Source organism: Panicum virgatum, chromosome 3K (assembly GCF_016808335.1).
Source record: "Panicum virgatum strain AP13 chromosome 3K, P.virgatum_v5, whole genome shotgun sequence".
Taxonomy (NCBI): Eukaryota; Viridiplantae; Streptophyta; class Magnoliopsida; order Poales; family Poaceae; genus Panicum; species Panicum virgatum.
The window spans coordinates 23873673-23901503 of NC_053138.1; the positions used below are offsets into that span (position 1 = coordinate 23873673).

Here is a 27831-nt window from a genome sequence, read left to right on the forward strand (position 1 = left end):
ACGCCCACAACATGCACGCACACTCACACCCTATGAATACACGTACGCAAACCCTACCCCTATGAGCACCTCCGAAGGACTGAGCACCGGCAGATCTGAAGATTCTCGAAGTCACCACTGGCGCCTCGTCGTCGACGGGAACGTCGCTTACCACTTAACGTGTAACACCGGTAAATCCTAAGAAAATCCCAGGAAAAGGTGCGAGCACCAGGATTTGAATCATGGTGGGTAGCGTCCCACTGAACCGTCCTACCATTGGACTACAAGCCAATTTGCCACGAAGGTAAGATTTACAAGGTCTGAAGAAGAACACACCCCGGTTACCATAACTATACTTTCTTCGTAGCGGACGTTCTGTGTGGGCTATTATAAACTTTGCCAATTTCCTCATCGTTGCTACCTCTTTACGGTTTGGGGTTGCTAGGGACGGATCTCCTCCGGTGAGCCACCACTCACTAGGCATAGAGAGAGGGTCCGTAGAGGATGATCAGCGGGAGGAGGTTAGCACGAGGATGGGCAGTGGCGGCGGATCCGATTATAGGGGTCATTGGAGACAGGAGGATGATAGGATGGGAGTGAGCACAGGAGAAAAAGGTTGAACTTTTTGGGTAGGAATCTTTTGATTTTTTTTTGGGTTAGGAGGAGAACCAGTAATGAATCATGGTTCTCATATCCTCTTTCACAATCCAACTTACTTCCTTGGTTCCAAATTGTAGAAGTCCTTTTATAACTAGATCCCTAAAGGTTTGAGACTAAAATTTTAGACTCCATACTAGAGGCGAGGCGAAGACGACCTAGCTGGGCTAAGTGTCGTGACAAATGACGCGGGACAAGGTGGGTGATGAAGCCATGAAGGGCAGCAAGCTCCTCGTGGGCCGGAGTTCCTTCCCTGTGGGCTGTCGCACATATTCTAGTAGCATGTGCTGCTGGGAGGTCGGTCTGCTCGTTTACAGCTGCGGAAGCAGAATTTTTTTATTTTTATATTATTTTTTTCGATTTGTCAAAAATATATGTCGTAATTTTTATTTTGCAAATATGTCATCCAGCCGCCAGTTCATCCGGTGGAAGGAAGGTACCGCCGGATGAAACGGCGGTAAGTTCCTTGGCCCACGGCCCATCAAACATACCGCCGTTTTATCCGGCGGTACCTACCTACCGCCGGATGAACTGGCGGTAGGTGCTACCGCCGGGCTACAGCTCGGCTATAGCCGGCTGTAGCCGGGCTGTAGACGCCCAGTGTCCTATCGCCGTTTGAAACGGCGGTAGGTATTCCCATATTTTTTAATTATTTTATATGCTCTCAGTGTTGTAATTAATTATTTAATTATTTTATAGGCTGTCTGTACTGTAATCATTTTGTTTACGTTTAGAGATATTTCAGAAAATAATAGAGATAGCGGTGGTTAGGGAAATATTTTTTTAAAAATTAATACAAATTAGATTTAACTCTAATAGAATGTGAAAATATATTTTTATGAGATATTCATGAGTTTCAATTACGATTTCGATGTTCTGTCACCTTGCATCAGATTCTTCTGCACCCCCATTATAATTAAAAATGTGGGAGGACCTACCGCCGTTTGAAACGGCGATAGACATGCGTGAACTATACCTATAGACCAAATAGCTCCATCTATAAATAAGACATCGCCCCATCTCATACGAAGTCACTAGTCATCTCCGCACTACCACCATGTCTTTATCTGGTTCTACCTACATTTCGTGGAACAAGATTAGATAACCTGTGCCTCAAGGAGTGTAGGTTCCAATGTACTTCTGCGGTTCGTTGTGCAAGCTGATGGAGTACAAAGTTTTGGGCGATGACTTCGGCAGGAGGTTCTTCATGTGTGAGAACTACGAGTACGATCCGCCAAAGCGCTACGGCAAGGACAAAGCGAAGGTATCACCTCGCACTATCTAGTTTGCGCCTTTGGAGTTCAGTAAGTTAATTCTAACTCGGCTTGGAAATAGAGTCCACCACCTCTTTGTGATTTCATACAGTGGCTGGACACGGAGCAATCGACCGAAGCTAAGGAACACGTTGAGCGCGAAGCAAGGTGGACTGCGGAAAGGTGGCAGCGAATGCTGCAAGAGGAAAAAATGGAGGAGAAGCGCAAGAAAGATAAAGAAGAGATCCAGAAGAGGTTCGCAGATGTGGAACGTCGGCAGGCGGAGGAGCGTGAAGCTGATAGGGAGAGGAAGCGAGAGAGGGCCCGCCGTGCGAAGGAGGCGGGGCCCGAGGCTATTAGGAAGGGGAAGTATCCTCGGTGTACTCAGTAGATGACTATCATGTAATGTTCGAATTTCATATTTCCTAAGGCATGTTAGGTCTAGATGGAACACGACGTTAGCGTGTTCCATGTACATGCCAGTGCAATTGTTTTTGTAATTTCAATGTCTAATTAATCTGCATTGTGTACTTTCTACTACAAGTACCCATTTCATAAAACATGAGCTACAACTAGATTTTTCAGAAGCATTGCTCTACAAATAAACTTTTCAGACCGACGTGATGACAACTCCATGGGCATATATCGGCCAGTACACACAATAAAAACAAACAAAACAATCACCGTTCATACATTGAACACAAATAAAATAGTGGTCCACACAATTCAACGCACACAACACATGACATGGCATGTCAGGACCTGTTGCAAGCTACGGTAACGAGGTCCAAGACTAAACCTAACATGCCTTAGGTAATTCGAACAAACGTTACATTATTTATTCAGACGGAGCAGTACAACATCAATCATTCACGGGCAGTACCCTTATCACGTCCCGCCATGTCTGCTTTTGCACGCTCGCATTTGCGTAAATCTTCATTCAAATTCTTCAACCACTCCATATATTGCTGATCACGACGAGTGATCCACGTGTCAATCCACTGATGGAAATGACACCAATGAGTATGCGTGTCATCACCAGCGTACTTTTGCAAACAAGAAACGATTCAAAATTATTAAAAATAACAAAAGCATATTTACAAATTAATCTATACCTGTGATGTTTCACCTCTTTTTTGGACTTCCTCGATATTCTTGCAACACCAATACCTCCGGCCAAAAGTCTCGTAATCACGAGATATGTTCGGAACACAACGCATTTGGCAATAGCAATCGGGTGGCTCTACACCTTTCGGCCATACCTTGCAATCTGTAATACATCTATTGGGATCGTTAGGAGAGGGTCCTAAATTAGCCTCCATTTCCCGACGGAAAGCTGCCCGGGAGAATGAGGAGCTCATAGCTGTTTGTTTGGGCTAATTAAAAAAAGTGGAACCTGAATTACAAGTCTGTGCTCTCGGCAACCATAAGGTGGTCTTTTATACACGCAGTCATCCACGCTTCTGCACTCGCACGCTCCACAGCGCGCACTCATTCCACTTTAAACAACAACATGACCTCTCACTGCTCCTACCTTCAGTACTCGCACGCTCCACAGCGCTTACTGCTACCACTTTAAACATGGACACGACCTCTCATTCCTGACTTCTACCCTCGCACGCTCAACACCGCTCACTCATCCCACTTTAAACAACGACACGGCGTCTCACTGCTCATGACTTCAGCACTTCCACGCTCCACAGCGCTCACGGGTATCCCATCGAGCGTACTATCGCACTAACCTAATTGTCATACTGTCACTGCATCGACCTACTCGTGATTATTGCACTGCCCCGACACATCCCATCGCCCGGAACACTACACGGCACCGGCCTAATCGTCACAATGTAAACCATAGGAATTACATCATAATACAACGTTAATGAAACACACAGCAGACATGCAGTGGCATGGCAGAACCCGTTGCAACTACGGTAAACAGATTCTAAACTAAGCTAACATGCCTTAGGTAATTTAAAAAAACACAACAAATACAACGATGCAGCATGTCACTAGCACTAGGTAGTCCTAATAGCCGTACCCCCACGTAGCAAATTGCGTTGAGCCTTCTCCGCAGTATCCACCCATTGCAGGTGGTGCAGGCGGTGGTGCCGGAGGGGCAGGTCCCTTCTTCTTGTGACAAGGGCAGTTGCAGTAAGGAATAGTGCATGGTTCATCCTGTGAAGCGGCAGCATTGCTAGTATCATCATCTTCGTCGTCTTTGTTACCCTCGCTCACTTCCTTGTAATGGTTCACCTTGCACTCCAGATCAAAGATCTTTATCTGGAGGTACTCGATGAACTCCTGAACTGAATCAATTGGTGCAGGATCGACCCACCTGGTAAAACAACAGTTTTATGGAGCAACTGAAGACTGCAAAACAAATTTCATGTAAGGTGTCTCATTGAAGATAAAGAAATAAAACAACCGAGTATTACCCATGCGTGTGGGCATTTGAAGAAACGCCGACCGCCATCCATCCCGTCGGTGCACATTTGCACTAAGCAGTTCTCACCATGTCTGCATTTTGGCCACGGTTCTCTACGGTTATCGTATTGTCGAAGAGGAGTTTCATTGGTAAATTCACTCTTGTGCTGTGGCGGAAACTCAAACACTGGTTCCGGAAAGGAATCAGGTCCAAGAGGCCCCTCCTATATTATGGGGTCTCCCTTTCTTCCCCCTTTTTCTTTCCCAAAACCGTAGTAATTCTTCCCGCTAGACCCACCTCCAGACATTGGGTATACAATGAGCTTTGGTGTTTGAGTGCTGCTGGGAGTTCACAAACTTCGGAGTATTTATAGGCGCACAAAGGTCTGATACCCGGAGTGTGGAGTGTAAATGCACCTTAAATGCCTACAGTACTCGCACGCTCCACATCGCTCACTCCTACCACTTTAAACACGGACACGACCTCTCGTTCCTGACTTCTACCCTCGCACGCTCAACACCGCTCACTCATCCCACTTTAAACAATGACACGACGTCTCACTGCTCATGACTTCAGCACTTGCACGCTCCACAGCGCTCACTGGTATCGCATCGAGCGTATTATCGCACGAACCTAATCGTCGTACTGTCACTGCATCGACCTACTCGTGATTATTGCACTGCAGAACCCGAAGGTGTCGCCATCGTGTCAAGTGGCGGTAGTGGTGGACCTCACTGTGCCGCGGGTGCAGACCGTCGTGACGATGGACCGGGCACAGGCACCGGCCCAGAACTGCGAGGTGGGAGGAAGGAGTCGTCCTCATGACAGGTCACGGCTCGTCGAAACCGCTTGCACATGTCGACGATCTTCTGCAGCGTGCTCTGGTGCTGCGCGGGCGTCATGTCATGGTACTGGCCCATGCTCGATGAAGCCTCGGACTCAATTGCTCATATGACATCGTACTGAACCGAGAAAGTAGTAACATCATATGCAATTAGTTTTGTAGACTGCAAAATCAATCAGAGAAACGTACCGCTATGACGAAGTTCTGGTCTCGAACTACGGGGTACATCTCGGACACCTTTGCGGCCTCGATCTGAGCATCTGGTGGAACGTGCACGACACGTGTGCGCGTTCTCGGCAGGTACCACCGTAGGTAGTCCGCGAACGCCTCGTCGCTGTGCGGCCGATCCTCGAAAACGACGTCGTCGAGGGCCGCGGCCCAAGAGTCGACGTAAGGACGGACCTTGTCGGTCCACCGCGAGCCTGGTGGCTGGCCCTGACGTGTCCACCTATAATACAAAGCTTGAGTGATCCAATGCTAAATGGTAGGTTATAAAAGAAGATAAATTATTAACATAAATATTTATTCGGTACCTGTGGACGTGGGCCTCCACTGAGTGCACAATCGAAACCGGGGTCTGCTGGTAGAGACCGAACTGCCTCATGACCCGGTTCACGTGGTACTCCTCGACGTGGATGTCGTAAAGGATCGGCTTCCTCGTCATCCAGTACTCGTGATCTCGCAGGCATAAGGAAGAAAGACCGCTCGGTGCCCGGGCGTAAATGTCGGCTGCAGTGTACGGAGTCCACCTCACGTCCGTGTCCACAAGAGCGTCAAACTGTCCCATGAAGTCGTGATACGACTTCCTCGTCTGCACGCCGACCCAAGAAGGCTGCATAACGAAAAAATATGTTAACCGCTAAATCGTACAGTTGTGAAGGCATGTAACAATATGTAAAACAAATGATATAACGTACCCTCATGAGGCACCACAACGAACCCATCGTAGGTCTGTCGATGTCGTCGTGGTCTATGGACAGCTGGACGTACGGCTCGAAGTCCATCTCTAGCCTGCCGATGGGAAAGCGCTCGTACGACCGGAGTTGTAACAGTAGAGGACACCCAACAAAAATGGGCTCCTCTGCTGAGACCTTCGTCACGCCTGTGCAAAGACCCCTGTAAGTCGCAGCTAGAACGGCAGAACCCCAGCTGAACTGTGGGACCTCGTGAAGTGGAGCATTAGCTATCGACCTCGCCAAAGGAATGAGCTGTTTGGGGCACGAGTCACCCTGGGAGCTGCAGAACATGACCCAGCCGAACAGCCACAGTAAGTAGGCCTCGAAGTGACTGGCAACCGTAAAGTCGTCTGCGTCTGCCCTCATGTAGTCCGCCTTCAAAATGGTACGAGTCGTCAATGCAAATATGTAGGAATATAAGTATGGAAAGATTCAACATTTATGTACTCACACTGAACTGTAGGAGCCACCTCTTTGTTGGTCCGTGTGCATGGTTCGCAGGCAAGGGCCGGTACAGCAACGCTAGCTCGTTGCGTTGAACCCCAGCGAACCGAGCTAAAAGGTCGTCGCGCCATGAGAGTCCCACGTCCTCTGCACCCACGGCTCATCCAGCACACGGCAAGCCTAGAAGCATCACCACGTCCTGAAGAGTAGGGGTCATCTCACCGACCGGGAGGTGAAACGTGTGCGTCTCCAGACGCCAACGGTCGAGAAGTGCCGCGAGGAGGGACATGTCGAACTGAAACCGTGGAGCCCTATCCCTAGGTCGACGTGCAGGGTCGGCCATATCTCCCTCCACAAGTCGCGCAATCGGGAGAAGACCTGAAGCGCGTAGCCTGCATCGCGAAAATGAAACATCAAGTTAGAACAAACAGTTACGGAAACAGTTAAAATATGTGACAAATGTACCCGTACCTAGGAACCCAGCGACGGTGTATCGGCATCGTCGACATGGGCACACGAGCCCGAAACGTCCCTAAGCTTATGCCACGGACCGCAGACATGTACGACAGGTGGCGCTTGTCGACGAGAGCATAGAGCAACTCAGGGGTGGCTCCTTCCTCATGCGCCATACCTGTATAATAAGATTTATTAGAAAAAATTTCAGAACATAAATAACAATATTAAGCATAAAAATATTAAGTAATACAACAAATACTTAATAAAATACTAAATAAAACATAACATAATAAACTAATAAATGATGCACAACAAATTACATATCATATAACTTCAATTTCCAATTACAGCAACAAAGTTGAACATACGTTTGCGCCACACATTATAACAAATATTCGTACGCCAAGACGAAATCAGTTTACGACATATTAGTTCTTAATATTACATAATTTAACATCGAACATGGTTCAATAGCGAATGACACAGATGACAATCGTCATCGATTACATAAGGCCATCGTTGTTCGGACGGCAGCCACGACGACCCGTTGCCTGCGTTGCCGGATTTGGAGCAGCTTCTGATGGGCCCGCTCCATCTGTGCGGCCACCATAACTCAATGCCGTACAATCCTTGTACGTATGACCCGTCTCATGGCACTTCAAGCAGAGGCGGACGTCTCGACCAGCCTCCGATCGATCCATGTTATTTCTAATGCGTTTCTTCTTGCGTCGGCCCACCCCTTGAAACATTTCTGGATCTGGATCCGGAATGTAAGTTGCATTGTGTTCAGGATCAGTTATGAAGTCTCCCAGGATGTGGAACCCATAAATCTCGTGCCTCCAAGTCATCCAAATAGTTTCCTTCATGAAGTAATTTGAGATATACATACGAGGCTGTAGTCAACCAGCTCCAAAACAGGCAGCAATGACATGTGTGCACGACAGGTGCAGCAGCTTTGGCTTATGACATGAGCAAATAGAAGCATCAGGATGGAGAACACACTCCTGCACATGCTTCTCACGCCGGCCCCCCATTCGGCCTTTGTCACTACACATCACCTCGTACCGACGTTCCATAGAGCCAACTAGAGTCACCCGATGTAAACGGGCCTTTTTGAAAGCTGCCTCCATATACTCTGTAAACTTTGCGATTATCGACCATATCTTTCTGTGCCACAGCGTAACGGTCTCTAAAGTACTCGCAAGTGCGATACAAGAAGAACTCCACGATCCCAACAAGTGGCAATGATCTTACACCACGCAGCACCCAATTGTATACCTCGGCTAGGTTCGTAGTCATTAAACCGTACCTAGCACCTCCTTCATCAAACAGTAAAGCCCATTTCTCTTTTGGTTCGTGCTCAATCCACTGAGAATGTCTTAATTGCCCTTCTCCTTTTGCGCCTGACATTCGGACCGTCCAAGCCCACGTCTTCAAGTGAGACCTGGTCGTCCTCCTCTGTATTGACAGATCTCTTCGCTAGCTCCGCCGTTTGCTTTTTTGTTAGCTCATCCAATTTTTTTCCATAGGAAGTTGAATTTCCTTTCTTGATTCTGGCTACATAACCGCTTGAACAACTTCATAAGGGTTTTGTTCTTGAACTGGCTATGAAAGTGTGCCCCCCATATGCCTCATGCACCACCTACTCTTTAGGTCCGGCCAAAGTGCAGTCCTACTACGCTCAGTAGAACCATTCTGTATGTCATCGATTGCTTGTAATATACCCTTGTGCCGATCAAGAATCAAACACACGTTCTCTACATCTTTGACAATCATCTGCTTCACCCTCTGCAAAAACTAATACCAAGTATCCCCTGATTCTTTCTCCACAAAGGCAATTGCCAAAGGCAACAATTGTCTGTTACCATCAGCTGCAACAGCTGTGAGGATTGTGCCTTTATACCTTCCTATAAAAAATGTCCCATCTATACAAATGACTGGCCGGCAGTGCGGAAATGTCTCAATGCAAGCGCCCAAGGCAAAGAACGATCGTTGGAGTACCTGCTTTCCAGGCTTCTGGGCACATGGATACGTTTTCAAGTCATAGTAGCTACCAGGATTTCTAAGACATATAGTGTGTAGCAATGCCGGCATATTGTGATACGAAGCTTCATACGTCCCCCACCTCATTTGCAGCACTTTCTGTTTCGCTCTGTAAGTTTTGTTGTAGCTAATTTTATATTTAAACTCCTCCTCAACAGCACAAATGATTGACTTAGGTTCATAACTAGGATTGTCCACGATCAAAGGGTACATGTAGTTAGCTATGAAACCTGCACTGAGGTTGCGGTGCTGTGGTCCTAATTGCTCAAGCAGGCATGTGTGCTCCACAATTTTTTTGACCTCCCAGAAATCCTGCCACTTGCCCATAGAAGCGTACACCCTGAAAGGACATTCGCTTCTCACACAACGCACGTCATATGTTCTCGGACTGCTCTTGACAACTTTGAACTGTCTTTGCAAAGAGAGAGTCGACCAACGTTTTATAGCTTCCTTCATATTGTCACTGTTGGCATACACCGAACCGATGCATGCCTCATTTTGCCTGTACTCCCAAGGGACCGCTTCACCTTCATTTACACTTAATTTTGAAAAATCATACCCGGACCAGTTGTGTGGGACATGATAATCATTATCATCATCATCATCATCATCCGAGGAGTCATCATTCATTACATTGTGCTGTTGTTCACCCTCCCTCTGAAACTCTTCAACTATCTCTGGAATGTTTTCCCCTTCATCAGCCTGACCAGTTGCTTGACGAGGTTCGTGTGCAGCATGTCTATCATCTTCTAAAATCTCGAGTTGACCACCTTCTTCATGAGGTTCATGCATCATTTCGGTTTCTTCCGATACTATATCTCCCTGCCCTTCATGATCTCCACCCACTTCAGTTCTAAAACTAATCTTCTCGAATGCTTGAACAAACAACACAAGCGGTAAGCCTCGGCTACTACTTATATTGACATAGTTCCTCCAGTTTTGCGTCCCTTCAAGCGGCAATAGCTCCCAAAATATTGGTTCCCTTCGACTGACCACTGCCATGACAGAGATCTCATGCTCATCTCGACTAAGGCCGAAAGCTTTAAATAGCCAATTGGATATTGAAATCCAAGTCCTCTCTCTAGCTCGGGGTACTTTTTTGTGATCGAGCTAAACTCTGACAAATCTACCCCTTCAAGACCATATCTAACTTCTCCTGACCCATAAAACACTTGAAAATACAAATCATCTGGCATGCTTGCCAATATTTACGACAATAATTACTCGTCATTAGAATTTAATCAATGCTAAAAATTATTTCTGCTATTTTTACATCTATCTTAATTGTTTCTCTACAATTTCTATTACTGACATATATTCGTAGGTTTTCTATGTAATATAATATCAATTAATAATATTTTTATGAGACTAATATGTCTGTTTGAACTCGTTAATATTTTCAATTATATTCGTATGTAAACTAATATTTTCAATTTCATGTTCTACGATTTTATATTAAAAACAATTATATGTAAATCACTAATATTTATTAAAACTATTTCTACACCTAAAGCTATATCTAAATCACTAATATTTCTAATACTAATCTACCAATTATTATTAATAAAACTAAATTTTAAAATATACCTGACACGAGTAGGCGCGCGACCCAAGGTGGCGAGCGCGCGGCCGGGGGAGCACCGGCCGGCCAAACCCCGGTGCGCGGGGACCGGGCGAAGGCCGCCGCACTGCGGCCGGGGGGCGCCCCTCACCAGCCGCGACGCGGGCGGCGGAGCGGACGGGCGGCGGCGCAGGAGACCGAGCGGGCGGGCGGCGGCGCGGGGCTGCGAGCGGGTGGGCGGCGGCGCTTGCGGAGCCGGGCGGGGATTAAGTGGGGGGGTCTTACCGCCGGTTGGTCCGGCGGTAGCTACTTACCGCCGGCTCATCTGGCGGTAAGGGCCAGCTACCGCCGTTTCAACCGGCGGTAGGTTCCCGGCCCACCAAGGCCCATCGGCCGGCCTCCTACCGCCAGTTGATCCGGCGGAATGCTGTCAGGCGGGCCATACCGCCGGTTCATCCGGCGGTATCTGCTTACCGCCAAACGAACCGGCGGCAGGCTGACATATTTGCAAAAAAATATAACGACATATATTTTTGATAAATCGAAAAAAATAATATAAAAATAAAAAAAACTCGCGGAAGCGGAATGCCGAATCCAGTTGTAGTATCTGAATCCAACTGCCTTTGTTTTCACACACAGCTCATCCAGCCATACACTCGCGTGCGACGTGCAGCACGGCAGTGGGCCTCTCGGGCCGAAGCTGGAAACACGCCACGGCCTACCGTGCAAAAAGGTAAAAGCTAAGGAACGACTAGTCGCGCCCCGCGGCGAGCGCGCGACCGCCCAGCCCAGCAGGCCGCGTCCAAACCGGCCCATCAACTCGCCCCGACATCCCCTCCCCTCATTCCAAATCCGGATCCAGGGTTGTTTCCTCATCCCGCAGTTCCCTGCTCCTACGGGCAAACCGCCGCCGCTCCGCGCGTAGGTGCTGCCGGCGGAGGTTGGCGGACCAGCGGGAGGTCCTGACAGGGGTTTGCAGAGGCCCCTGCTCGGGTGGATCTCGTGCGGGGAGCAGCGGCGAAGGCGGCTGCGAGGAGTAGCGGCAGAGGCGGCATGGCGGGAACATCCGCCAGCGGCATTGGAGAGGAGGCCCCGCCGGGAGGTGCTTGCGTCAAGGGAGGAAGACGCTTGCGATGCGGGTGCCAGGCCGACTACCTCCTCCACCTCCACGGACACAGGATCCGATGATGACGCAGCGAATGAAGTCGTGGGTCGCCCGCGAACAAGGGCGTCGAGTCGTGGGGGAGGCGCCAACTCCCCGATGAGGGCAGCGCCCGGCACGGCACCACATCCCCCTGCTGGGAAATCACGATGACTACTCTCTATTCTCCAATTTTTTTCTGCCTAGTTGTTTTGTTTAAGGCAATTTTGTATCAAATTGCGTGGCAACTTTGTATCATTTTTTTCTGCCTATTCGGACCATGAACATTTTAACCTGAAAAAGGAAAAAAAGAAACGAGATAGAAATGCAGGTTTGTTCACCATTTCACTGGCTGAAAAAGAAACGAAAATATCATGGGCATAAAGAGTGCTGTAGCTCTTGGTGTAAACCTTCGTCACAAATCAGGTATGGACAGACCAAAGTGATTTAAATAATTCAGTCATGTACATTAACCTAGCCACAGAGGTTTCACAACTTAATTTAGCTGGGCTTTTAAGAAACAAGAATATTAGAAGTACATCAGATATTCCAAATATGGATACCAAATAAAGTTACAGTATCAAACCAAATATTTAGAAGTACATTCAGTCAACTGAAAAGGCACTCTCTGTGCATTAGATATGTCTGTGCATAACTGAAAAATCTGAAGGAAGCACTCTCTGGCTGAACACATTCCTGATTGTGTTCCTGCTCGCACAAAAGCCCAGAAGCACATGGCTGAACAGCAGCCATCAGAATCATCTGAATTGTCAAGAATACATTGCCATAGCCATAGTTCACAAGAGTTTCAGGTGGCATTCCAAAAATTGCATAATCTAAACTGAATATCAGGTTATCAACTACTACAGGTCATGCATGAATGAGTGATTACAGAAACTGCATAATCTGCAAAAATCTGCAGGGAGCAACACAACTAAAGAAGCACTAGACACTAGACACCAAAAAACCACTAGACACTCCCACCTCCACTGCCTCCTAGTATTTCAGCTAGAATTTTAGCACGCATGGCCTCGACATATGCCCTCTGTGTTTCCAGCAACTTATTCATTCCCTATGCAGCAACTTATTCTGTTTATTATGGGGGGTTATTATTCAACTGGGGATTATTATTTTCAGAGGATGTTTTGTTGACACTAGGACCCACTGAACTCTGTTTTTTTCTCTGAACCCACATAGCAACTTGATTTCCTTTCCAGCAACTTATTCATCCCTTTCGCTGTAACTTATTTTGTTTATCATGGGGGTTATTATTTTGTCTGACACATTTTCTTTATGCACTTTTTTTTATAGCATGGCCCAGAAACGCAATATTGAAGCTACTAATACAGCCTCGTCTCCAAAGCGAACAACTAGGGCTACTTCTAGAGCAGACAAGGGTACTTTTAGAGGCAGTGTAGTGAATGATGAAACGACAGAAGTTGATGAAGAAAGAAAGCACGCAGAGCAGGTATCATTCAGAGCAGAAAAACTATGCTGCATGAATCCTTTTTTTTCTTCTTATGGTTAACTTGTAGTATGTCCGCTTTAGCAGCTTTATACATGAATTATGTGGTAGCTTGTATGAATCTTTTTTTCAAGCAGTTTGAATTCATGAATTGTGTGCAAACTCATTAAATGCTTCGTTTCTTCTTTTAGGATATAAGGAAAAAAGATTAGCAAAAAGACTGAGCAAGATCAATGAAAATCTCAAGGGTAATCAGAAACAGCGAATTGCAAGTGTTTGGTTTGAGGGACTCCTTGAAATAAAGTGCAACATTGTTCCTGAGAAGTTGTCAACTTGGCTAGTTAACAATTTCGACATCAACAAGTCCGAGTTGGTGATCCCATACAAGGGGACAATAAAGGTGGACAATAAAGCTGTTAAACGAGTGCTCGGGTTACCAATGGGCCCGAACTCTGTCGTTTATGAAAAGAAGAGTTATTCTGATACATTCACTGAGTTCTATCAAGTTTTCGGCCATGAGAATGATCATAAGGCACCATCATTTGTAGAAGTTGAAAAATGGTTGTTTGGTGAGGGAAAGAATTCAATAGATGACAAATGGTTGAAGGTTTGGCTAATGTTTGCAATTAGCACCTTCTTGTGCCCAACATCAAGCCCAAAGTTGTGTGTGAGGGCTTTCCATTCCATTTCAATCACCAAAGAGATTAAAGGATACAACTGGTGCAAACTAGTAGTGGACAGGCTCATTAAAGGAATTGCAAAGTTTAAGTCTGGGAAGCGAAAGTTTGTGTCCGGGTGCCTCTTCTTCCTTACCGTATGGACACTAGACTTGTAGCACCTTGTCTTTTTCATTTTTCAGTCTCCCCTTTTCTTTTTTCTCAAGACCTGACTATCCTTTTTTTTGGTGTTCAATATGCTCTTTTTTGTGCATGCAGATATTGTATCTAGATTCACTCGATGTTGGTGATATCGTTAACAACGACTCGGAAGTAAGAGCCGCTGCGTGGACGGGACAACTCGTCTCCAAAGTCTGCCTCATGGATAAGCTCTCCGAGACTCAGTTCGGCAAACTACAAGTAAGATTCATGCACGAATATCTTTTTCCCTCCAACTTTCTGCATGTGTGGGAGTTAGTAACTTTGTAAATATCTTGTATGTGTAAGTAGCAAGTTATACATGTGTTGGATACACATGTACAGAGTCACAGAGTTATACATGCAAAGTTATATACTGCCTTTGTAAACCAGTAACCTTTTTTTATTCACTCATGCACACCTTTTCTCCTTTTTTGGTACAGCTAAAGCCAAATCATTTAAGAACAACGATGATCCCACCAGAAAGGATCCAACAATTCATCGATTCAAACATGCCGGAATCGGTCATTGTTGTATGTTTCTACCCTCCATCCTTTTTTCTATCATCACGCATCATTTTTCTCCCGCATTTCTCTCATATAATCCAACCATCTTATGTTTTTCGTTGCTGCCTTATGTTTTTGCAATTTTTTTCTTTTTTGCAAAATCGGGAGGTCCTCAAAAGTGCACTGAGCGAGTTCAGTATTGCAATCAATCAAGCTTTTGTCAACCTTACACAAAAGTTGTGCCAAGGGGTACAACAGCAAGAAGCACATGCAGAAGGAGGTCAAGCAGGCCCCAGTACCTCTAAAGGTACCCGGGAGGTTAGGAGTAAAAGGAAGAACGACATTCTGGAAGAATCACTCGGTGAGATTAGGAGTGATGAAGAAGACTCCAGCAACGATGAAGATTATGCCAACTTTGACTCTTGCGACACAGAGGGGGACGAAGATGATGAGAACAACGATGGATTTGGAGATGATATCAATTCATCACAAATTGACCCAAGAGCTACTGAGAACGAAGGTATTGACTAACAACATCGCATATGCTTCTTATAGTTTTGTTTTTCTAACAGAAACATTTTCTTTTTCTTTGATAGTGCAAAGCAAGAAGAAGGTTAGATTTGAAGATGTAGATAACGCAAACAAGCAAGATGATGACATAGAGTACAAGTCGATGAAAGGCAATCAAGGTAAATATGTTGACATGATATGTTGGATCAAAACTTGTATATTGGTAGCAAGATCAATGGAAATCTCAAGGGTTCTTTATTATTTTATCTTCGTAGGATCTGCCTCTGGAGCCTCATGTAAAGATGAGGCTACTAATAAACAAAGGAATAAAGACGACCACAATGATGGCGGTTCAAATGATGGGGCCAATGACCGAAAGAAGACCAACAAAGCCAAACCAGCCAGCAAACAATCAGGTATGCAACTTGTATTGAAGGCCTCCAACAACTTGTATTGAAGGCCTCCAACAACTTGTATTGGTTCAGTAGCATATTCTCTTTTTGGAGATAGCAGCAACTTATGTTTTATGTTTTTTTAAGTATCTGCTAAACCATCATCACACAAAGATCAGTCTGGTGATAAATCTAAAGGTGCGTCATCCAAGGATGATGATAAAGGTGCAAAGGACGACGATAAAGCAGCAAAGGATGACGACAAAGCATCAAAGGATGATGTTAGCATCAGAGATGATGGAAAGAAAGGTAAACATATGTTTTTTTTATCAGTCCAGCAGCAATTTTTGTATCAATAATTTTTTGGTTGAACCAGCAACTTGGATTGAGTTATTTAGCAACTTATGATTTTTCTTAGCAACAACTTATGTTTCGATCTGTAGCAACTTATATTTGACCACAGCATCTATTTTTTTGACAGATTTTGATGAAGCACCATCACCTAAAGATGAGGCCGGTGACAATTATCAAGGCACACCACGCAGTACGCAATCGGGCACACAATCCAGCTCTGAGTTTAGCGGATTGTCACCGATTACACCAGCAAATCGGTACAGGCTTCCGGGAGGTATGACACTACTGGACTTAATGGCTACACCGCCCGATAGGAAGCCTTTGATCTTTGAACCACCTGAGTTTCTCGATGTGCCGCTCGTGCCCAATGAGAAGGAAGTCTTCAATGATATTGTCGAAAAGGAATTTAAAGGGGTGAAGGACACGGTCACAATGTCCGATGAGATGTATTCTGAACCGTAAGAGCAAGCAAAAAAGTTTGAGGCCAAGCTTCTGGAAGATTTGTTGCAACCCCTGCATGTGGACAATCTACCGGAAGAAGTGCCCAAACCCAAGAGAACAAAGAGAAAGGCGGAGCGGTCAGATGTAGTGTCAAGGAAAAAGCTTGCTAGCACAAGAGGGAGAGGCTTGCCACCGGGGGTGCCCAAATCCAATACTGCAAAGGAGCAAGATGAGGGAAAGGTAGAGCCGCTTCCTGGTGCAGCAGCGACCAAAGTGTTTGAGAGGAAGTTTACAGAAAAATCAGATACCATCCCAAAACAAGCTGAGGTAGCAACTCACGCATGCAAATGTGCCCCATCACATTTTTTTTTTGCAAACTAGCAACTTATGCTAATCCGTTTTTTTGTCTTCATTACATAGACTGCAACCCAAACACTTGGTGATGGGCACACGGAAGCTATGCATAAAGCTGCAGTAGAAAAGGTAATAGCAACCCATGTTTTCTTTTCTTCTCATTTTTTTCAATCCGATATACAGCATGCAAGTGTTAATTTTTTGTGCACGTGTATGTGTTCCGATAGCAGCGTGTCGACAACTTGAAGGACAGCAAAGGTTTCAAGGATGCACCCGATGCTCCAAGCTTCTCACTGGGATTTACAGACGATGAGGATTCTCAAGAAATGGACAAGGGTCAACTTGCAACAGAAGATGAACTGTACAGCATCATATGCAGACACACCAGGCACGAAGAGGGGGTATGGCAATATACCTTGATCTTATCCCCCCATCTTTTTTTTCGCCCATCAGTCATGGAGAAAACCTTTTTCTTGTTTGGCAGCACAATATTCTTTGAATCCAAAGAGATAACACTTACAACACATGAGGTAGCAGCGGGCATGGTTATGGGGAGATCGCTAGGCACCAACGCCATGCATCTCGGGACTTACGTGCTGTCACAGGACCCTAGAAAGAAGAGGACAAAGATAATGTTCCCATGGGTGCCGGTAATATCATTTTCCCCCTTTTGACCCCTCTGACATCTTTGTGTATCTTATCGTTTTGAAAGTATTCCCCCATGTGCATATCTGAGCATTTTTTTGCCATATACTTTTTTTTTGCTACAGATCCAAATGATGACAGGGCCCATGAACAGCAACATTGTCAAGAACGCTTTTGAGTTTCGCGATTCAAACTATGAAATGGTAAAACCATATTTTTCTTTTTCTTGAAAACTTTGTGTTGTCTGCCTAGTAACCTAGTTTGCAAACTTGTGTTGTATGATTATAGCAAATTTTAGCCCACGGAACCCATTGGTAATTGCAATATTACTAAGGAGTAGTTTTCCAATGTCTTTGTTTTCTGATTTGCAAATATTAAGAGTAATGAGTAGTTTGTGATTTGCAACATTCAGAGTTAGGTAGCTTTCTGATAGCAATATTCAAAGTTAGATATTTGTCGAGGTCACAGACTCACAGCATACTGCTTCAATTGCTGAACATTGCATATCACTTCCCATTCACAGCGCCATTTTTGTTTCCCACTATGTTTTTAACCGAATGCAGAACAGAAATTGAATTGGATTAGCATGTTTGCGCAGTTCAGTAGCATTTTTTCTTTTTTTATCAGCAACTCGATTTTCTTTTCCAGCAACTTATTTATCCCCTTAGCATCAACTTATTTTCTGTTATCATGTGAGTTATTCAACTGATTTTTCTACAGATACTCTTTCCCGTGCACCAAGAGAATATAGTGCAGCCGGGCGGCGATGGCCACTGGTTCGCATTTGCTGTAAATATTCCAGATAAGAAGTTTTAAATCATAGACTCTCTAAGGAACAACGACAATGCTGAATTGAGATGGAAAGCCAATCAGGTGCGTGCAAAAGTGATTACCCTATGGAACAAGTACACATCTAAGGTTCAGGGGTGCAAGATTCCCACCATTTACAACTTCGAGGCGCAGTTCATTGAGGGGTACAAGCAATTCAGGATGTAAGCACAAGTCATTCTTATCTTTTTATCCTAAACTGAATTCCAAACTGTAGATATTGTAACATTTTGTAAGTTCTACATTATCTAACATTTGTCTCTCTTTTTTTGTGCCCTCAATCTCAGTCATGACTGCGGTCTGTTCACCCTCAAGGCTATAGAGAACTGGGATGGACACAACCTCTCAAATATGATGGAGTTTGATGAAATGAAGCTGAGGAAGCGAGTTCTTCATGTGTGGTTTCATAGCCCGACCAACAAGCTAGAGAACAAGACTGAACTATTCTCAAAGGGAAAGGGAAAGATGGCAAATCAGTAGGCTAGGAGCGGAGTGGGGAAGGGCAGGAGAGATGTCTGTATTTTTTCACATGATGCATATACTCTGTATATAGATGCTCCCATTTTATTTTTAATTGATGCTCATATATGCTTAGATATTCTGTAATATACTTGCGACCAGTTCAACGAACAACTTGTATGCAATTTGTGGCTAGTCCAACAGCAACTTGTGATTTTTTCATGATGCATGCACTCTGTATATAGATGTTCTCTATGGTTTTAAACAATGCTCGGATAAGCTGATCGTTTTTTTACCCCCCCCCACTTTCCTGTGTGAGAAGCAACTTATGTAATATATGGAGGTATTCTTTGTGATCAGCAACTTATGTAATATATGGAGGTATTTACCGTGGCAACTTGTGACCAGCCCAACAGGCAACTTGTCTGAAGTCAAAACAGCAAATTGTGCATAGATATTTTTTTTTGAAATATCAACTTCTGTACATCAGATCTGCATTTTTTTGTGTTTTCTGTTAACTTAATTCAACATGCAAGCTGCAATTTTCCAATCTTTTTTTTCATACGCCACCATACACAAAGTTTTATAAAAAGTATATTTATCCATATATATAGCAAGTCTGAAATATACAAAAGCATCAACTATTCATTATTACATCACTACACATAATGCTTTAATAAAATCATAAATCACTAATTACAGTTTAATAAATTACAAGGAAGTGGAAAAAATGTTAGACGCATCCCCCTGCAACACATCTTGTTTTTTCACGCAGTAGCAACCTCATTTAGTGATTTATCCGAGAGTTCTTTTGTTTACTTTCTTGCCGGCTTGGCGGAGCATGTCGATGTGGTATGTTCTGTTGAACCACAATAGCCACACGGTGGTTTTTTTGGGGGAAGCAACCCCAACCCTGTCTTGTATCTCTTTGACCTTGGACGCCTTTGCTTCTTTGTTATTGGTGGGTCCCCAATCTCAGCACCAGCAACATGCGAGCCTGAAAAGTCAAAACAATTTCAAGTTGTTAGGAATAATACACACAAGTTGCTAGAACAAGGAGTACAAATTGCTAGACTGAATGAGTAGAAATTGCTAGGGGCAAGGAAGTATAAGTTGCTACGTTCAGTCAAGACAATACGCACCATTAGGCTGTTGTGACAGATTTGGATCCCCACCCCCTCCGGTTGATGAGCTTATTTTTTTTGCGCGATTTGTTCTGCGGCCTTGGCGCAGCGGGTTGTTCAATATCAACTTGTTCACACTCCAGCCCCGGAAAAACACTTGACGCTCTCCTTTTCCCCAAAGCAACAAGCTTAGATTGTAGGGCACTCACTTGTTTTGATACTATGGCATACCCCTCGTCATCAGCCATAAAAGGTCTCACAATCTTATTAAAGTTTGTGCACATCCTGTTGTAACGTATAACATGCTTCCCATGGTCTGTAATCTGGGCTTCTTGAAGAGGCTCGTTAGCGGCAACTTCCACCTCACTATCAACCACTGTCTCAACTGACCATCGAGGGAGAATGTACCGATCAGGCACCTCGCGGACTGCAAGGGCGTCAAAAACCTTCAATATGTGGCAGCAAAGCACTCCATCTCTATCAAACTTGCAACAAGTGCAGCTATACAAACCCTCCACCCTGGATGACGTGACCCTGAATATCCATGTCCCATACAACAGATCGGGGCAACGCCTGTACGGAACAACATCTATCAAGTCATCCCCTTCAACACGAACAACATAGTAACTCGAACTTAGCTGCAGCTCATGTTGAAACACATTGAACAACCTCCTTGTATACGCTTTCTTCATCTGATGCTCCATAGGGTGCCCCGTCAAGTAGCGTGGGACCTTCGTGGCTGTGGCCGCCTCTTGCAAATCTTGCTTGCTGAAAATCCTTTGTTGTATATTCTTATATTACTGCACAAAGTTGAGTATCGAGTTCTTTGGGTTGACATAGCGCTTCAGGACAGCATTGAAGCCTTCACTCCGTGCTGTTGTTTGGAGGAAGGGGAAGAAACAATGCATGAAATACGCAGGGATCCAACAATGTCTCATGTCATACAAATATTGGAACCTCTCATCATTGTTGAGCTCATATTTATCCAGAAAAGCCTGCCACTTCTGCTCAAACTCTGCCGGCGTGAAGCTATTGTCAATACAATCCTTGAAGTCATCCGCCAACTCTTGCTTACCATCCCCCTTGCTATCCAAGAAAGGACCCATTGTCTTCCTAGCATTTTCCATAATGTGCCAACGGCAATTTCTATGAACTGAACTGACAAATACCTCTGCGATAGCAGCCTTCATCGCAATATCTTGATCAGTTATTATATTTGCAGGATCCTTGCCGCCCATTGCTTTCTTGAATTCAGTAAACAGCCAGACAAAACCCTCAGTCTTCTCATTCCTCAGAAAGCCGCAACCCAGCTGGATTGTTATACCATTCCTGTCAATCCCTGCTAACACAATACAAATTATTAGTATTTTTTTCATAGCTGAAGGCTATCAACTGGTGCAGAATAAAGATGGCAACTTATGTGCAACTAGTGTGTCAACTTGTGCTTTCTCAAAGTAGCAAATTGTTCAAAGAGTATACAGCATTATAGTCAGTGTGATAACCAGTATTTTTTCTGGACTCCAATAAATAACAATCAATGAAAACCATCAATGGGCAAACTAGCATTTTTTTTGCTGGACATACATACCTATGAAAGGAGCACATGTCATGTTGTAGGCATTGGTCAAATAAGTAGTGTCAAAGGACAAACAATCACTATACAGCTCATAAGCTCTCCTTGCTGCACCATCCACCCAAAACGGATTCTCAACCCTGTCAAACTCATCAAGAGTGTAACTATAATAGAATTCCGGATCTTCCTTCTTCAATTCTTCAAAGTACTCAAGCATCGCCTTCACATCTTTACCTCTATATTCAGCGCGGTACTCAACACGCAAATTTTTAGCATCAACTTCGGTGTATGGATAGTTTTCAATACCTCCATACAACTCAGCCATTATCTGGTAAGCACGAGTTGTCGTGCTGCAGCATCCATGGAGCAACTTGATGAACTCTTTCTCTTCAGCTGGTATGTCTCTGTGGGACTTCAAGTATTTTGTGAGCGAGAATTTTCTTAAACGCTCATGGTTGTGCTCCCTTTCAAAGTTCACAACCTCCCAGTGTCCAGGGGATGTCTTCCTCACAATCATGCGAGCTGGGCAGTGCGTCCTATCTACATAATCCCCGCGCCTTTGCCTCACAATCTTTTTCTCAGTTATTGACCCATCATCAGCAACCTTCTCTTTTTTGTTGACCCCAGCCTTCTGGCAAACATAGATATACTTTGTCTTTTCATTGGCCTTCTTCGACTCACGGGATGTGTCGATCCTTATAGAGAAACCTGTATGACGGGCATAGGAACTGTAATAGTCTTTGGCAGCATCAGAAGTATTAAAAGACATGCCTACAAAAGGTTCCTGCGGAGTGGATAAAACCTCAACACCATCCTCAACATCAACTCCATCTGCGGTTGTCTCAGCCATGGGAACTGTCACACCACCAGATTCAGCCGGGAGCACCTTTGATGCTGAGTTGCTAAGTTGCTGAGTTGCCAGTTCAGGAGGAGCTGAGTTGCTTGGCAGATGAAGGGTTTCATTAGATATTACAGGGAGAGTCAAGTTGTTGCTGGACACATGTGCACCTGCACCACCTGCAACACACATCGGTGGGAAAGCTGCACCAGAAATTTGCTGCAACTCAAGATCTGAAGGGGCTGCAACGAAATCATGCTCTTGTAGTGGTGCAGAATTTAGATCAAAAACCCCACTACAAGTCATATTGCACCTAAAAAACACAAATATTAAGTGTAAGTTGTCATGCAAGGAAACTCATAATGTATATAGGAAGGCACACAAATACTAATTAGCACAATACATATTTCTTTTTGTAGCCACAAAAAAATGAACACAAATTGCCATAAAAAAAACTCGAAATGTAGATAAGCTGCAGTCTGAGGAAAGACAAGTTGCCACAAAAAAATGAACACAAGTTGTCATCTCAGGACTACAATCCATAAACCTATATGTTCAGAAGAGTCTTGTAAGGGGGCACACATCCTGTTGATCTATTAGAAGAAATTAAGTCATAATAATTTATTTACTGATCATTAGTCAAGAGGCACCATCCAAAACTGCTAGCAACTTGTGTGGATTGCAATAAATTTGCATTAATATATAGATGGACATAAAAAATTGTCTACAATTCGAAGATCATTGGGAAGATTTGTTCAGATTTAGGAGGATTAGATCGAGCAGATGAGAAGAAAAGAGCACGAAAAAAAGTTGCAAACTTGCAAGGAAGGAGTTGCAGATCGGGGAGGGAGGACACAAGTCGCGAGGGTCCTGCTGCGGTCGCGGCTGCCCTCCCGTGCGTGTCGGCGAGATGCGGCGATGTGGGCTGGATAGATGGATGCGAGATGCGGCGAGTCGTGGTGGATGGGGCGATGGGGGGATGCGGCGCGCCGCGACTGCTGCGGGCGCCTCCCTCCTTGCAGCGCACGGGTCAGGGGGGGATCCGCGCCTCTCGCGCGCCTGGATCGGACCAGACGCCGATGCGCCTCCCTCCTCCAGCACGCGGGGCCAGGTGTTGCGGCGAAGCCGCGGGTAGGTCGGGATGGAAACTAGAAAAGGAAATGTCGGTATCACGCCCTAGTGAAAAAAGGGCCGCGCGGTCTCAGAAAAGGAAATATCGCTATCACGTCCTGATGGAAAAAGGGTCGCGCGGTCCCCAGCGCCGATAGGTCGCGCGTTAACGCGATCCGTGAAAAAAAAAACGCCAAAACCCAAGAGGGCGCAGCTGACCGAGCGAGTCCACAGTCTCCAGTGAGCTCGCGGGATCCGTGGCGCGGGGGGCGACGTAACGGCAGCGGAGCTCTCTGCCTCTCTCCCGGGTCACGCAAACCGAAACGCCCTCCTGCCCACGCGCGAGATCCAACGGCAGGCGACTGACGAACGACGAGGAATCGGCCGGGAGGGAGCCCACTGCACACCCCGCACCTGTCCAGCTGTCCCCTCCTCCCTCGTCGGCTCGTCGCCATCTCCTCTCCCCTCCTCACCCGCAAAGCCCCAACCCTCCCCACGGGGTCCCCGTGCCGCCGTGCCCCACCGGCCACCGCTGAACACCACCCCGAACCCCCACGGGACCGCGCGACCGGCGAGCACGGCATCGCGGGGCGGGCGCGGGCGCGGCCACGAGGCCAGGCGATATAGTCCTGCCCCGGCCCCTGCCCCTGCGAGCGCGCCTGTCACGCACCCATTGCGCGCACGCAGGGCGGGGTTTTTAGCTGGCGGCGGGCGGAGCGGGATCGGAGACGACGGGATCGCCGGCCATGGAGTCAGCAACGGCGGCCGTCCGCGGCGCCGGCGCGTCGCTCGCGCGGGCCCGGGCCGCGTTCGTCTGCGGGGGCGGCGCGCGGGTGCCGCGGCGCGTGGTGGGGGCTGTTGGCCTCGCGGCGCGCGGACGCCGGCGGAGGGCGCTCGTCGCCGTGGCCTCGCTCCACGAGCCGCTCCCGTCGCGCGCGCAGGAGGGTCACGTACCGGCGGCGCCGCAGGTGAGTCCCTCGTCACCGCGTTCCAGACACGGGAAGCGAGTGCCCGTGTTCTTCTCGGCGCACTGTGATTTTCTGATGGTTTACGGGGGGAGTTTTTGTTGCAGGCTGATGAGGAGGAGGTCCATGGGATTGGCTCTGCTGCGCCTGAAACCTCGTCTCCACCAGTTGGTAAGTCCGCGATGGCCTAAATGGCTTAATCTGTTTTGATTGCCATGGATCCTTCGTTTTAATTGTACTCTTTTTAATGTTCCTTTACCCCCAGTTTCAGGTAAGACAGTGCGTGTCAGATTCGTGCTGGAGGAGCAGTGCGCGCTGGACCAGAGCGTCTACCTCGTCGGCGACGACCCGGCGCTCGGCCTCTGGGATCCGGCGAACGCGATGCCTCTGGAGTTGGCGGAAAGCCACGGCTGGATCTTAGAGAAAGTGAGCCTCGGTTTGTGCCCATTATCTGATCGTTTGCTTTTTTCTGAAGTGATAACGCCACCTTTTTGTTTGTCCTGTTTTGACCAGGATTTACCTGCCAACAAGCTGATTGAGTTCAAGTTCTTGCTGCGAGACTCCTCGGGAAAGTTGAACTGGCAGAATGGGCCTAATAGGATCTTTCAGACAGGTGAAACTGTGAACACTTTGGTCGTCTATGAAGATTGGGGTGATGTGAAGAATCAGAAAATAGCAGAAGAGGAGGGAGTAGCATCTGTTGGGATCGAGGAAGTGGTTGTTACAGATGACAGTGAAAGCAGAAATGAATCTGTTCAAGCGGTTGTTTTAGAAGATGAGCTCCAAATGGATGATAATCAGGTCGTAAACGAAGTCAAAGAAGACGAATACTTTGTTGCTGAGGAGGACGAGGAGTTAGCCGTTCCCACAAATGAATCTGCTCAAGTGGATTCGCTGAAGATAAATGAAGCTAACCCACAAGAGGTACCTGTTTAATGAAATCCATCAGCGCCTTCTTTACATGTCATACAGCAAACACAGTTTGTTTACTAATTGAACCACCAGGAGCTTTTATATACCTGTTTGTCTGCTCAGCTGTCTATTAAGTCATTCAGTATATGTTCTATGCATTCTATCTGAAATGTGTAGTTGTATCTTTTGATTGTTCTGGCTGGGAGATAATAGTGTTATTAGCTTCCGGAGAGAGAGAGAGAGGTGATGTAGTTTGCAAGTGACCGAGCTGATTATAGATGATGAATTACAACTCTACTAGCCTAAGTTACCGAGCACCAGTAGAGTTTTCAAATTCCTATATCAGCAAAGATAAGTTGTTGCAACCACCCTAAAACTTAGAATAGGATCTGAATTTATCTATCTATAAGATATTGGAGTATTCATTCAATTAGGAGGAAGGGGTGTGAAGTGCACAATTCAGGGGTTTCCTGAAATAAAAAAAATGCCCACCAGAATTTAGTAAGTGTGAGCTGCATATTGTGGTTATCTGTCATCCATTTGTGAGCCTGTTTGCCATTTGCTAGGTTCCTATCGTTACCATACACATATAATGATTCCTTGTTTTTCTTGGTCAGCCAATGATGCAGAAAGAACCGGAAACTATAGACGAACTTCATGAGATGGTAGACACGGAGAACGGCAGCGCTTTGTGTGCTGATGACAACTCTGCTACAAAGACTGAAGAAGATGATATCTTGTCTGAGGATGGTGTTCCAGTTGAGAATGGATTGACCAGTACTTATGAACATGATTTGCCTTGGGGTTGGAGGGCCGTGCAGGAGTTGCTGATGAACCTGGGCATCAAAATGGATACTCCATGAAAGAAACATAAGCCACTGCTACATATCTATGTGCGTCTGTTGCAGTATGGATGCAACGGTGCTGCTTTCAAGGATCCTCTGTTTTCACCCCCAGATGCTGGCGACTGCCTTTTCTGGACTGTAGTGGAGCACTCTAGCGGCTGCCAGTATTGTGTGTATATTCCTTTTTTCCAGGAACCCTGTTGCTTAGCTGATGTTGAAACCGGCTACCAATAACCGACCATCAGTTTTTTTTTTCCTTTCATTGGTGGTTGAAACTTATCCTGTTTCATCTCTCTTGAAGATGTTGTGGTCTGCAGATTCTATCTGCGCGTTGCATATACCTGTGGTGAGAGGTATGTCTTTTGAGAAAAGTTTACAAGACTCGTTCTATGGGAAGTGTGTGCCATTTCTCCTTTGATGAATGCTGGCAGTTTGGCACAGCTCTAAACGTACTTTTGACCTTTCACCAGTGTACTAACGAACCCATGACCATGATAACGCAGTAGCACGTATTGCACTGTCAGTGGTAGCATGCTTTGATCTTGAGTGCTCTACACGCAGTATAGAGCCCGGGACTGGTTTTGGGCCTCGAAAGAACCTGGTTGGGGGCAACGGCTAAGTCAGGTTATGTTTTAGGTGAAGCACTGAGGCTTGGATTGGGCCAGATTAGCTTTGGCTTTGGACTGAACTTCCCAGCTTCTGCACTTTTCTTTTCTTTTTGGGCGAATGCTTCCAAGTTTCCATCCTTTTACATGTTTGGAAGCTTCTACTGTAACATCCCTAGAATAATTATAGATTCAGCATGACATCATATGCATTGTCAAATATTTTCAAGAAAGGGTTATTCGGATAAACCCGGAGTTTTCGGATCTATACCCGGAGTTTCCGGGCTAGCAACCTAAACTCGGAGTTTCCGGACTTATACCCGGAGTTTTCGGATTTGGCAGGACGGGTGCGTGTCAAACTCGCAGAACTTCGACGCCACGTACCCCACTTGGGCCCACGCGTCAGCCCGAGCTCTCCTTCCCCAGAGCACCCTCCTGCTCTCTCTCTCTCTCACTCCCATTCACTTCACAACTCTCTCTCTCTACTTAAGCCGTGGAGGAGATTCACCCTCTCCTTCACCATTGAAGCCCCTCCACCTCGCCGGAGCTACGCCGGAGAACGACGCCGAAGAGCTGCACCACGTCGACTTCATCTTCTTCCTTGAGACTAGGAGCTTCCCCAAGCTTCACCTCCATCTTCTTCCTCCTCTTCCTCAAGTTTCAAGCAAGAAGGATGACCTCGAACTTCACCAAGCCCTCTACACCATCTTGAAGCCCTTGCCGGTGTTTCACTCATCGCCGGTGAGTTTATCCCATCCCCGATCTACTCCCATTGCCATTTGGAAGCCATGAAACTCTCCAGAGTATTTCCATCATGGATGACCTAGAGCTTTGAAACCCTAATGCATGCACATTTTAGATACCAAGATAGACTCCCCACACTCCCAAGAACCTCTAGAAACAAACCCCACCCCAAACCGTGGCCGGAATCACCGGCAATAGTCATTTTCCCTTTTCTACACAAAGAAGCGCAGAAAAATCTGGAGTATCCGGGGCTATACCTGGAGTATTCGGGCAACCCGGAGTTTCCGGGCTTATACCCGGAGTTTTCGGGTTTTAGCTGTCCGGACTATCCGGACACATATCCAGAGTATCCGAGCACCCATAGAACACATCCCACTTTTAATTGTTTGTTTGTATGGCACTTACCTAAGTCTAATACACATATGTACTATATGTCTAGACTCTTTTATCATAGTTTTGCAACGTTAACGCAAACTTTCTCATATCATTTGCATATCATTGCAATCATTCATGGCATGGTTATTTATCAAGCATCATTGCACTCG

General features: G+C 46.0%; 4 protein-coding genes across 5 annotated transcripts; 3 read left to right on the forward strand and 1 right to left on the reverse strand.

Annotated features, from left to right (window-relative positions):
- Positions 1-11674: 11674 nt before the first annotated feature.
- Positions 11675-14477, forward strand: LOC120700742. Its single transcript, XM_039984978.1, has 4 exons — positions 11675-11723; positions 13419-14041; positions 14163-14303; positions 14427-14477. Exons 1-4 carry the CDS (start codon positions 11675-11677, stop codon positions 14475-14477), a joined length of 864 nt encoding a protein of 287 aa, XP_039840912.1.
- Positions 14478-15441: 964 nt separating this feature from the next.
- Positions 15442-16305, forward strand: LOC120700743. The gene is made up of 4 exons (XM_039984979.1): positions 15442-15447; positions 15480-15513; positions 15637-15798; positions 15971-16305. Exons 1-4 carry the CDS (start codon positions 15442-15444, stop codon positions 16303-16305), a joined length of 537 nt encoding a protein of 178 aa, XP_039840913.1.
- Positions 16306-20491: 4186 nt separating this feature from the next.
- Positions 20492-22297, reverse strand: LOC120700744 (protein FAR1-RELATED SEQUENCE 5-like). The gene is made up of 2 exons (XM_039984980.1): positions 21283-22297; positions 20492-21033 (listed from the first exon to the last, which is right to left on the reverse strand). Exons 1-2 carry the CDS (start codon positions 22295-22297, stop codon positions 20492-20494), a joined length of 1557 nt encoding a protein of 518 aa, XP_039840914.1.
- Positions 22298-23713: 1416 nt separating this feature from the next.
- On the forward strand, positions 23714-26350 carry LOC120698515. Of its 2 annotated transcripts, none has more exons than XM_039982149.1 (5): positions 23714-24183; positions 24288-24351; positions 24452-24606; positions 24694-25104; positions 25710-26350. In XM_039982149.1, the coding sequence occupies exons 1-5, from the start codon at positions 23962-23964 to the stop codon at positions 25953-25955; spliced, it is 1098 nt and encodes a 365-aa protein (XP_039838083.1). In that variant the 5' UTR covers positions 23714-23961; the 3' UTR covers positions 25956-26350. The 2 variants fall into 2 exon arrangements, with proteins under 2 accessions (XP_039838083.1, XP_039838082.1); XM_039982148.1 differs by having other exon boundaries at positions 23715-24183; positions 24446-24606.
- Positions 26351-27831: the final 1481 nt, after the last annotated feature.

Excerpts from the sequence above, each read along its gene's own strand:
- LOC120700742 (XM_039984978.1), top strand. The coding sequence starts at position 11,675 with ATGGCGGGAACATCCGCCAGCGGCATTGGAGAGGAGGCCCCGCCGGGA. Across the intron at positions 11,724-13,418 it reads AGAGGAGGCCCCGCCGGGAG|GATATAAGGAAAAAAGATTA; the intron begins GTGCTTGCGTCA and ends TTCTTCTTTTAG. Across the intron at positions 14,042-14,162 it reads GGTGCCTCTTCTTCCTTACC|ATATTGTATCTAGATTCACT; the intron begins GTATGGACACTA and ends TTGTGCATGCAG.
- LOC120700743 (XM_039984979.1), top strand. Across the intron at positions 15,514-15,636 it reads ACCAGCCAGCAAACAATCAG|TATCTGCTAAACCATCATCA; the intron begins GTATGCAACTTG and ends TGTTTTTTTAAG. Across the intron at positions 15,799-15,970 it reads CAGAGATGATGGAAAGAAAG|ATTTTGATGAAGCACCATCA; the intron begins GTAAACATATGT and ends TTTTTTTGACAG.
- LOC120700744 (XM_039984980.1), bottom strand. The coding sequence starts at position 22,297 with ATGTGTGTTGCAGGTGGTGCAGGTGCACATGTGTCCAGCAACAACTTG. Across the intron at positions 21,034-21,282 it reads GACATGTGCTCCTTTCATAG|GGATTGACAGGAATGGTATA; the intron begins GTATGTATGTCC and ends TTGTGTTAGCAG.
- LOC120698515 (XM_039982148.1), top strand. The coding sequence starts at position 23,962 with ATGGAGTCAGCAACGGCGGCCGTCCGCGGCGCCGGCGCGTCGCTCGCG. Across the intron at positions 24,184-24,287 it reads ACGTACCGGCGGCGCCGCAG|GCTGATGAGGAGGAGGTCCA; the intron begins GTGAGTCCCTCG and ends TTTTTGTTGCAG. Across the intron at positions 25,105-25,709 it reads ATGAAGCTAACCCACAAGAG|CCAATGATGCAGAAAGAACC; the intron begins GTACCTGTTTAA and ends TTTCTTGGTCAG.